Below are 12,370 nucleotides of genomic sequence, written 5' to 3'. Positions count from 1 at the left end.
ATCATTCCACCCTATCAAATCAATTGGATGTTCTTCAACCGTTGTTTTTTCTTTTACATCTGCATTAACATGGCTGCTAATTACATTAGCCTGGTGGCATATAAAGTCTGAATGGGAAATATCACATGATTCTTATAGAACATAAATGTATGTAGGATTCAAATATACACTTGCTTAGATTGAGCACTTCCACATTACAGCTACTTCTATTTTGTTAGAGAATTTAGCTTGGATTCAGAATTTCTTTCATAAGTGACATAGCACCTCTCTAACACATCATTGCATATATCCATGCACATAAACGCACGCGCGCGCGCACACACACACACACACACAAACCTTTACCCTTATTATGCTACTATGTATATTCAGTTTCCCATTTGTATATTTATGTTTTTCTAAAACTGTTAAAGTTCCTGAGGAGTTTGTATTCATCACACAAAATGCCATGCAGATCTAATGCCTACATTTACCATAATAAAGCCCTACTATGTTAAATAATTAAAAAGCTAAATCACATTTTTTAAATTGAAAGTTGTAAAGAACGTAAGAATGCTCTTCCCAACCCACTCATTCACACAGTTTTATCCTTTTACACAGTGAATCAGCAAATGTCTTATTTTCTGAATCACGTATGAACATGAGAATGTTTTGAAAATGTTTATACAGTTTGGCACACTTGGCGTTACTGGTGGCTTCACAGTAAGCTCTCTCATTGTTCTGATTAGCTTTATCATTAAGAGTAAAAAACCTTTATTATAGAACTTAACTGCATATGTGGTACAGAAAAATAGACTGCTCTACACGTCATTGAGAAAATGTTACATTCTTAAAATTATATTTATAGTTCCATCTTCTTTTTCTCACAGCCAAGTGCATAAGTAATTCACAGATCAAAATATACATCATCAGACAACTTTGCTGGGAAGGAAGAATATCCTTGAGACAATATGCAACTAGAAGCACTGCTTCAGCTAAATATTAAACCAAACAACAACAACCACTCGTGGGCTTCATGACAACTGATAAACAATGAAGAACACTTAAGAAATTCTTCTGTCAGTTTCAATAGCAAATTCTTGCCCTTTTGATTACTGATTGGGCTCTCAGAAATTTTCTTTGGTCTTGTAGTCCTTTCAGCCTTTATAAAACAATTGCTGGAAATGTGGGTGGCTATTCAAGTTAATACATTCTTTCCAAGGAAAGCTATTTGGTAACAGGAGTGAGCAAGTACCTCCCACCTCAAATTAACTACTTAAAGTGGTGTATTTTTCACCTCTAAACTATCCTTAGCCCCTCCTTCTATTGCCCTTAGGGAATTTAAATTCAGTGACATGACATTTTCCATTATTGGCTCCTTATCTCTTTGCAACTGTACAACATTCCTCAAAAAGTACACATAATTCTCCTTCCCATGGGATCAGACGACAGTAGCTATTTCTGGAGCAATTATACATGTAATGTAAGATACAATATTTTTCCTTATAATTGTTTGTAATAATTGTGATTTGAAGGCGACTGGTTCAGTTTGTAGCCATGCTGTTGCTGAGTTCATCTAAGTATTTCTCTTCAATCTACATACTTTTAAAACTCAGTGTGTCTTGTAGATCAGACTGCTGTAAGGTAACCATCTGCTCTACATAGTGGTTTGTTAGAGCGTTATACTTATAATATATTCCTTAGGAAAAACACACGTCAGTGAAGAAACAAAGATACTGCAAAAATTAGTATACAGAAGAAAAGTCAAAAATTCCATATTTCTCTGTTTTAACACCTGTATAGTAAATTCTGTGACAATCACGTTGTTACATTAATAGGAACGCAAAGCATAAAAGAACAAGAGCTACATCTTGCTTTGCTTAAAGAAATTGAAGACAAGTTTAACCCGCACCTGCCAAACTGTCTTAAGAGGGAAAGAAATAGGTGGGGACGGAAAGCCTCACCTCTCCTGTACCCCACGGTGAGTCTCCCTGAAATCATTTGAAATATAGGCAATATATCTGTCACCTTTTCTTTTTTCTTCCATTCTAATCAAAGGCAGACCTTTTCCTGCACTCCCCTGCCCACTATCTCAAAGGCACATTACAGAATAAGAGGACCCAAGTGTCACTTACCAGTTGCATGCCACAGATAAAGATAAGCGTGCACCTGCCACTGCAATAACCCATGGTTTCCGAGACCCCTGCCACAGCCAGACTGTCCCACGTCGGCCACCGTCGAGCCCCCACTTTATCCAATCAGATCGCGGGGAAGGACAGGCAAACCTGCGGAGGGCTCGGGGGCTCCGGGCGGCTGCTGCCAGCGTCCTGGGAAGTGACAGGCATTAGGACCTGCTGGCGCGGCGGCGGTGGCGGCGGCAGCTCCAGCCGCGCCCGCCACACATACCTTCACTCTCTCGGTGCACACGCCGCGCCGCGGGCAGCGCCGCCTGCGGAGACGCGCCCCGGGCCCGCAGGGGCAGCAGCGGCAGCCTCGCAGCGCCGCCGCGCCCTCGGGCATCTGGCCGCGAAGTTGCGCCCCCGCCGCTCCCCGCGCCGGCTCGCCCCACGCCCCCCAGCGCGGCCGCCGCCCGACGCGCGCTCGCCCCGCGTCCTCCGCGCGCCGGCTCCGGGGGCGACAGAAGCGCGCGCGGGGCGATGCCCGCCTCCCTGCGCCGCCCGCGGCCCCTCTGCGCCCGGCGCTGCGGGGGCCCCGCGGGCGGGGGCGGGGCGCGGGCCGGGCGGGGGCGTCCGGTCTTCGCGGTACCGGGCGGCGGTGGCGGCGGCTGCGGCTGCGGCGGCGGCTGCTTCGCGCAGTGAGGCCGGGTCCGCGCCGCGTCCTGCAGCGGCGCTGCCCCTCCCCTTCGCCCAGATGTGCTAATCCTCCCACAACAAATCCTTCAACCTGCTCCCCGCCGCCCCCCTCCCAGAGCGTCAACTTCTTTCGGCCCGGCCGGGGCTGCCGCTGAGGGGGCTGTTGGCTGTGGGGTCTAGGCGGGAAGGAGCGGCGCGGAAGCGGCGGCTGCGGTGGTGGGGGCATTGGGGACCGCGAGCGAAGAGTCCGGGCAGCATGTCCGTAGCTTGCTGGGCTTGTGCCGGTCCTGCTCCTGCAGACGAGCCCGGAGCACGGTGCGCGAGCAAGCTGCGTGTGCGTGTGTGTGTGTTTGGGGGGAAAGGGACGAAGAGAAGGGTTAGGGAAGGGGGATGGGTGATGAAATAGGGTGCAGCCCTGGCATCCCGACCGGCCGGAAAGGCCGAGTGGCAGAAGGGTCGGAGAAGGGACGCCTAGCAGCCAACTCACTAGCAGCCGACTCACTACCCGCCGCCCGGCACCCGCCTCTCAAGGACCTGCAAGGGCCGGAGCGTGGAGAGTTACGGAATAGACCCTGCTCCGGAAAAGGGACCGGGCTGCTGCTGGAGTTGGTGGGAAAACTGGGAACCGGAGGGATTAGGGAGTTACCCTTGCTGCTTCAAACTGTTCGTTTTCGCTCAAGAAATTAAAGGATCGGAGATAATTTCAGTGTTCAAGTACCTCAGCCTCAAGGACCGTCCCGGCTGGGCGTGGATTCCCGGAGGTGGATGCTCCAGCCCCTGTTGTGGAACGCCGGCCAGAAGCTGTGCTTTGGCTCCTGTAACCTGCGGAGAGACACGCTTCGGAGCCCGCTGCTGCCACCTGCGGGTCGAAAGCTGAAGAGCGAAGTACCTGGTCCAGGTGGCGTTCCCTGGGGCTTAGGTATTGGGGAATCAAGGGTCAAGGTCTTTTATAGTCCTGGGTCACTTGTTAAAGCAATTCTAACCAATTTTCCCAGGAAGTGAAGATGTGATGTAGAGATCCGCTGAGATACCGAGTCGTTGGTATGAAGTGGCAAGATTGATAAGAGAACGCTGTAGGAAACTGTATAGCCAGTGTCTTCCCACACCCCCTTAAGAGATTAAGACTGATGAAACCACATGGAGCAAAGAGCTTTCCCTAGGAAATGGGATTTGGCCCTACTGAGAAAGTGGTATTTGAGTAGGATAATGTTATGCTGGGAACCACAAAGCAGGATCCCAAATGACTGCTTCCTTTGAGTAAATATTTTGACATATCAAAATCACTAACTATAAAGAAAGTGAATGGAACCCTAGTCTCCAGAAGCCTGGAACTGAATTTTCAGAAATGACTTGTCAGTTGTAGACAACCGAAAGGGATTTGATTTGTTACGTTTATAGAATGTGGGTATTCTACTACTATAATGAGACTGTCTGCTTTTAATCGCCCCATTTGTAAATGGACTTTTCTCTGCAAAGTGTCTTCCAAAGTGTAGTGAAATTACAAGGGCTCAGTATGTGCTCTTAGCCATCGCAGGCCCTAGCAAGTGAGACTGAAGCCAGAGGCATCTAGTGGCAGTGTTTCTTTTAGTTATTATTATTCTGTTGTTACACAGGTTAGCTGTCCAGTAGTTGCTGGTGATGCAGGTATTTTGTATTGCCAAGCAAAAAAAAAAAGCTGTAAGTTGATGCTTTCTAGTGCTTGAAGAAGCTGCTGCTATGTTGTGAAAAGCATCCTATTACCTTTTTCAATTCGTAATTGCAACAGTGCATTTCTGTGGATCTCTCTGGAATCCTGCATTAGTTTCCCTGCAGCCAGCAACAGTCTGGGTGGTCTTTAGGCTGCACACGTAAAAGGAAAGCATAACGCTGGCTGTAGCTGACTCTCAGCGCCCCACCCGTAGTCGCTGGACTCAGTATATGCCCATCTTCCTTCTGCATGCACCTGGGACTGTCTGCAGGCTTTTTCTACCCACAGGAGGTACTTGACTGATAGTGAAGGTAAGCCTCAAGAGCAACCCTCACCCAATAATTGGTGGGAGTTGGTGGGTAAATTCCCCAGCTTTCTTAACCCAGAGATGTGAAACCCTGAGACCTGCTCCCGTCTACACCATTAACCTCCCCTGCAGGAGGGAACGCATAGTGCTCACCGTTGCAGTGGCAATAGCCTTGCTCATTCATGCACTCTGAATTAGCTTCCTTCCCTTCCCTCCTCATTTCCCCACTCCTCTGCGGAAACTTCCTGGGATCAGCTCAGAAATAAGCCACTTCACTCAAACCCTTGTGGCAGGGCTGCCTCTGGAGAAGCCCAGAAGAAGGCAATCTTTCAAGGCTTTTTATTCATGATCTGGCACCATTGGCGCTGTGTTATCGGAAGAATAAACCAGAAGCATGTTCGGTGTTGAATATTTACTGCGTGCACCCACTGCCTTACATTCTACACCTACATCGTCTCGTGCATTACTCAGGAAACTGGTGAGTTGGTACAATGCTCATTTTAAAGGTACGGAAACTAAGGTGTAGAGAAAGGAAGTAGAGCAGTTCCCGTCCTTATGCATGGTTTCACTTCCTACTGTTTCAGTGGCCCACAGTCAATTTCAGTCCTTAAGTGTTAAATGGAAACTTCCAGAAATAGACAATTCATAAGTTTTAAATTGTGGGCCTTTCTGAAGCATGATGAAATCTCTCATCCACCCACTTGCTCCCTCCTGGAAGATGAATCATCGTTTTCCAGGTGTCCTCCAGTGTCTTTTACCCCCTATTAGTTATTTAGCAGTTAGCAGACTGACAGTCACGGTGTCAGGGCACTCGTGCTCGGGGTTCAAACCCTCATGTATTGGGTTTTGTACTATCAGTGGTTCCAGGCATCCACGGAGGGTCTTGGAAGGCATCCCCCATGAATAAAGGGAGGCTGCTGAACCTTGATCACAGGGGCACATGTTCTCTGTGGCAGAATTAGTGCGAAGGCATGTCTGTGGGGCATCAAAATTTGCTTTTCTTTGTTGTGCTCTCATTTGATATTTTACTGTACTTGTTCTTAATTCTTTTAGAATTCCACATGGAAGTTATGACTTAAAAATATTTAGAAGGATGATTACACATATTTCTGTCTCTTTTTTTCCAGCCCTACTGAGATCATATTTTATTATCTCTAAACTTAATTCACATTACATCTTTTAGCTCAAATGCCTTATGAAAAGGCGCCTGGTTAGGGATGCAGCTCCATTCCTTATGGTGGTGGCTGTATCCTTCCCCTTCCATTCCCTGTTATGTCTGGAGCCTTAGTGGGAAAGACAAGAGAGAGTCCCAACTGTCCTATGGATGTGCACAGTGCAGAGGGAGACCTCAAGCTGGAATGGCAATTGCACTTTCATTCAGAAGTAAAATCGTATACTATTCAGCTTTGTAAGGTGCTAAGGGCTTTGGCTGACTAGTCTGGTGACACAGCTACTGTTAATTTCTTGTTTCTGTGGGGAGAATGTGTTACATATTCCACATCTCCAAGGTGACCTTGGCATCCTGCTGTAGAGCACATTTCAAGGTTATTTCACACCTGTTATCTCATTTACCTCCCACAACAGCAAATGGAATGAGATAGGTACACAGCCACTAAGTGAACTGCTGTTTGTTCAACCCTCAGTCACCAGCAGGAGCAAAAGCTCAAGCCTGGCTTTGTACTGCCACTGAGCAGTTTCACTCTGAGTTTTACTCAGTCTCCATTCATTACAGTTTGAAAACATACAGGCAGCAATTAACTTTACAGTCGCAAAACCAACACTATTCACTGCAATAATTCACTGAATATTTATGCAAACGAACTTTTTTTTTCTTGTTTGGAAACAGCGATTCAGAAAATAACAGTATTTTTGAAATAAAAAATAAAATAATCGCTCATAATCCTTCCACCCAGAGATAATCTGTCATTTTTGCACAAACCAATGTATTTTTTAAAAATGGGATATCATACATAATGTATCTTAATCTGCTTCTTTTGCACTTAACAAAAGATCAAAAACGTATGTCCAACTTAGTAAGCTCATGGACTCTGCAGTCAGTTCGACTTCATAGTCTAAACTCTGCCACTTACCAACTATGTAACCCGAGGCAAGTCACATCTCGGTGTCTTAGCTTCTTTATAAAAGCGGGCGGGGAGTAACAATGCACATATATCATAAAGTTGTTGTGAGGCTTAAGTTATGTTAATATATGTAAAGCTTTTAGAACAATGCCTGGCCCATAGTCAACACTTTAATATTGTTAATTATCATTATTCTGCATACAACATAGCTATAAAGACTATATTACATTCAAATGTAAGCAAGTATCCCAATTATTAATTCATATCCTTTTCTTGAACAGAAAAGTTTTATGGCAGGCAGAATAATGGCTCCTCAAATATGTTCTCACCATAATCCTCAGAACCTGTGACTATGTTACCCAACATGGCAAAAGAGATTTTGAATATGTGATTAAGTTTAAGAACCTTGAGATGGGGAGAGCTGCCTAATTGTTCCAGGCTTACGGAGAAAGAGAGGCTAATGCAAGAAGGAGGGTCAGGGAAGAGATGCGAGGTGGGAAGACAGTCAACCTAGCATTGCTGGCTCTGTAGACGGAGGACGAAGGTTATGACTCAAGCCATGTAGGTGTCCTCTAACAGCTGGAAAGATTGAGGAAACAGAATCTCTCCTGTGGCCTCCAGGAGGAATGCATTCACGCCTATGGCTAGATTTTAGCCAAATGACACGCATGTCAGACTTCTGACCTACAAAACTAAGACAATTCATGTGCTATTTTAAGCCACTGAATTTGTGATAATTTGTCATAGCAGCAACAGAAAACCAATACAGTTTGCTTCCTATGTTTCAATTGTATACATTTGAGAATTAAGTTTGTAGGCACGTTATCTCCTGTGTTTTGATTATTTCCTTAGGATACATTTCTAGAAGTGAATGTGTGAGACCAAGAATGGACAAGACTGTGGCACTTTTGATAAATAAAAACCGAATTCCTCTGAGGACTTTTATCAGTTAACATCTGTACGGAATGTACTTGCCATTTCCCCTATGCCTTTGTAAGTAATGATATTAGCATTTTCAAGGAACTTTTTCATCTTCCATTTTAATTTGCATTTTTTGTACAGTGATTACTTTTTAGATACCTACTAAATATGCCAAGATGGTCCATGGCTTTTATATCACACTGACTCTCACTTTTCTTTGGTGATTCCTCTTGAAAGTTCAAGTCAATTTCTAATAATATTATCCAGTGACAGATTCTATAGTACAGACCATAACAGTAAAAATCCATTTATCTATGTGACCAAAATGCTGGCCTTCAGAGATGTTGATAAGCCAAGATGACAGATTATACCATGATAAAAATCAGAGCTGTGTTACGATCAGTGTCTAATCATTCATGTTTTTGTATTAAATGCCATTTGGGTTAGAGCCTTCTAAATTAAATTATTTAAATTTGTGATCGATGTAAACTTCATAAGATCGGGTAAAGTGCCCTGAATATGCCGAGATCTCAGTACCTACAGGCTGGTGATCAATTGCACATATTAACTTAAATATGTTTCACATTTTAATCATATTTGTCATGAGGTATTCTAAGGCATATTAATAAAATTATTTTACAAATAATAAGGCTCATTATTAGTTCAGTAAATTATCTCATTGAAAAATATGCAATTTTAGGAATAAAAACTTTTGTCAGAGATTAGAAAATGCATATTTTCATCTTTTTATTTTCTTCTAAGTTGTGCTGATTTTTTCTTCAACATGAAAAGTTGAGAAATAAGTGTAAGAATAAGCCAAGAATTCTTGATGCTGTTTTTGTGTAACAATCCTCTCCAAACATAAAGGCTTTGTATAGTGGTTTTATTATGCTCAAGGGTTCTATAGGTTGGGAATTTGGAGAGGGCTCAGGGGGAAAGTTTCCCTGCTCCGCAGTGTCTGGGGCATAAGCTGTAAAGACTCCAAGGCCGGGGGTGGCTCTGGCTAGGGACAGGGATTACCTGAAGAGTCCTTCCCTCACATGCCTGGCACACAGGCTGGAAAGACTTGAAGGCCAGGACTGCAGTGCAGATCACCTACATGTGGCCTCTCCTTGCAGCTTGGCTTCCCCACAGCATGGCTGCCTCAGAGTAGTCAGAGCTGAGGGCTCCAATCACGAGGCTCCAGCAGACAAGGCAGAGGCTGCACTGCCTTTTATCACCCAGCCTCAAAAGTCACCCAGCTCCACTTCCACCGTAATCTGTTAGTTCCAAGGAAGGCACAAGCCCACCCCACTTAGAGTTGGGGGAGACCTTGGTGCCCACCCCACGAATGGAGAAATGTCAAAGAGGATGAGGGCCATGTTTGCAAACCTCTGTTTTAACCACTGCATCATAATTAAAGGGAACTTAACTGTTCCCTGAAAACTGAAATAAGTAACAATTAAAATTTAGACATTAATGCTATTGTGTCATGGTAAAAAAAAAAAAAAAGCTAACTTTATACTGACAGCTCAGAGAAACCTATTGAGTGAATATGAAAGAAAGTGATACTCTGAATTAACCAGAGTAAGAACTGATTCCTAATAATCTGACTTTGGGTTTCATAGTCTGTGGAGGAGGTAAGGAGAAAGAACATATTTCATCCATTCAAATGACTTCACATTCTCAGAAGCCAGTTAAAAGTTGGACTTCATTTCCTACAACTGCAAGATGAGGAGTAGAGTATTTAAACCATTCAAAGGAATGATACTAAACAAACGATTAGTTTTTAGCAGTGTGTACTATAGTGATATGCACTCTACGTTTTTTTTCTATATAATTAAGATTTATTGCTCGGCTTAAAAGTATCTTTACTGAAAATGTAGTTACTGTATAAATTATTTTCTATGCTTTCCCCAGTTTATCCGTCTACAAGACTAATAAATATCGATTTAATAGAATATGAGAAAATGAGAGAGAAATGTTAGGAAAGCGGACGTGGTACACTTGCTTTTAACAGGATTAATTCAAAATCCTTGCACAGTGGCATGTTTTGAGCTTCTGAAAGGAAGAAAAATAAATCCCTAAACACATTTGTCTTTTTTTATATTTCAGATGTTCAGTAATATAAATACAATATTCTAATCAAATGTTTGTTTTCCCTTTTTGAGGAAGAAGGTGGGGTGTTGAATTGAAATTCTCTTTGTAAATCTGGAGGTGGATGAAGGAAGCAGGCATTCCTGGTTGACCTTCTGTTGCTAGGAGCTGGAGTATAAGACCACAGCTTCTTTGTAAATCTGTTCAGCCTCTACTGCCCGTCCTGGAACTACAGTAAAGACACAGTCGTTCTTCGGTGCTTCCAGGACGCTTTGCCCAGGCATTTTGAGGAAAATATGGGTGTTCCTTTGATACCTTCTGATGATAGTCCTGAGAGGGGAGCCTAGCCAATGATCCCTCCTTCCCACAGAATTTTTGTCTTCACATACGCCTTCTTGGCAAAACCACATAAGCACTAACTTCAAATCATGATAAAATTCTCATTAGTCATAATATTGTTCAGCCCAGTACCAAGTTCTCCTCATTGTCATTGTACCTCTCCAGCCAGCACTGCCAACCTGACTCAGGCTTCCTCTGTGGGGCCATAGGGGATTTCTGGAGACTGTCCACATGACTCAGGAGTCCAGGAGACACTGGAGAACTGTACCCAGGCCTTCACTCTGTCCAACCACATCATCTCGCCAGTTTTACTCTGATGTTGCTGCCCATGTTGGGGCTGTGGGGGTGGGAAATGAGGCCAAGACAGTCCTCCTTTAGACTTTGCCCTCAGTCTACACCCACCATGCAGGAATTTCAGCCTCATCCAGAGCAGGTGGGGAAGAGACCATGAAACACCTTTCTGTCTGTCTGCTATTCCTACTTTTGCCGCACATCTACTTTCCGTCACCTATTCAGTGGCTGAAAGTGGTGAGTTTCCCTTTCTTCTCACTACCTACTCAGAACCCCCCTCTGAATGATGTCTTCTTTCTTACAAGAAGGGACACTAATAGAAGTTGGGATTAAGGGGGAGAGCAGCCAGCAGAAAGGGAAAAATAGTGTCACACCTGTTAATAGCTGCAAGTTGGGCTGCAAGTTGAGTGAAACACAGATGGTGCCTTTAGCAGCTAACATTTGGAAGGTTAGGAGAGAAGCTAAAAATTATCAGAGCAAAAAAGAAAAATTATTAAGAACCATGAATCAGTTGAGCTGAGGGCTGAGGACTATGGCAGTTCTGATGAGGGAAAGTTGCTGCCACCTGGGTGAACCAGGAACAGAGAACTGAAGCTGGCTCAAGTCTTAGAGGCAGAACAATCACAGATCCAGACTCAGCAAGTAGGTCAGTTTAGCTACAGCTAAGCAAGGAGCCTGGAGGAGAAGAGAGAGCCACACGGTTGGAATGACAGGTCTGAATGTCAGTCTGAGGAGCTGGACCTTATTGAGTAGGCAATAAGGGGCCGATTAGAGTTCTTGAGTAGAGAAGACAAGAGCTGTGTCCCAGGAAGATCCCATAAAATGGATGGGAAAGAAGGGAGTATCGATGCTGGAAGCCACCAAAAGCTCAAGCCAGAAATCATTGCTCCATGTTGTACATACTAAGGCCAAGACACCCAGAAGAATATTTTTAACATAACATATTAGATAATTCCATTTCCTCTGTGTTTTTTTAAACCCTTTGCCAAGGGAAATGTATATGATGAATTTGATTCCACACATCATTTGGCAAAATATTTTAATATGTGAATTGTAAGAATTAAAAAAAATATGCTTTTCCTGTCACTTGTTATAGTCACATATGTATCACCATACTCAGATCCAAATATATCATGAGCTTCATTTCTAAATAAAACGTGGAACACATTTTTGTCTCAATAACTTCATTATACCTTAAGCTTAAATGTATTCAGACATGTGAAGATACTTATACACATAACTTACTTGGTTTTTAATATATTCCCATTAGGATGTGACTATTTGGATGAAAAGATAGGAATTAAATGTTTTTTGGTTCAATGGCAATATATAATTAGGCATCAATGTTAGACTTCAAGAAGTGCCATTTAAAATCATAAACTATAGAATTTGTTTATGATGTGGGGAGAAAAGAGAAATAGTTCCATAATTAATTTAAGACAATAAAAATTATTGGGAGTTTATAATTCCTAGAGTTGCTTGTATTCATTCTAGCAGGGTTATAGTAATGGCAAATTATGATAAACACTTTATGATTCCTATAAAGCTCAAATGCCAAGTGCTTTCTCCTACAGGATTTCAAGATTTGATTGCCCAAGTGACATTTATATTGTCATATACTTTGTGAAATGCCTTATGTTAATTACAGTTTTTTCACATTTTACATGGTGATCTTGTCATATTGTCTTATGCTTGAAATATTTTTAACCAAATAGTGGTTTCTGTAAAGAGGTCTTAAAAGTGGATTTGTCTTCAAAAAGAAAACTTTAATCAAGTAAGAGCAAATTTTAAACTTTGGAAAGGAATTGTTTTCTTTTCTTCTTGGTTTCTTTTTTTTTTTTTTTTTTTGGTTTATTTGTTTTTTGCTGGAAGGAGA

The 12,370-nt window shown here is 43.0% G+C and overlaps 1 protein-coding gene across 1 annotated transcript in view; it reads right to left on the bottom strand.

The window, feature by feature from the left end:
• NKAIN2 (sodium/potassium transporting ATPase interacting 2) overlaps positions 1-2,475 on the bottom strand; it is an 865,819-nt gene extending 863,344 nt beyond the window's left edge. The window contains exons 1-2 of the mRNA XM_072965826.1: positions 2,386-2,475; positions 2,115-2,306 (exon numbers count right to left, since the gene is read on the bottom strand). Of these exons, the coding sequence (XP_072821927.1) occupies positions 2,115-2,168 (54 nt within the window). The 5' untranslated portion in view covers positions 2,169-2,306; positions 2,386-2,475. The remainder of the gene's footprint in view (positions 1-2,114; positions 2,307-2,385) is intronic.
• Between the last annotated feature and the right edge of the window lie 9,895 nt (positions 2,476-12,370).

The sequence above is a fragment of the Vicugna pacos genome, chromosome 8 (genome assembly GCF_048564905.1).
Source record: "Vicugna pacos chromosome 8, VicPac4, whole genome shotgun sequence".
Taxonomy (NCBI): Eukaryota; Metazoa; Chordata; class Mammalia; order Artiodactyla; family Camelidae; genus Vicugna; species Vicugna pacos.
The sequence above is the reverse complement of the archived record's forward strand: the minus strand, read 5'-3'. Positions and strand labels throughout refer to the sequence as shown.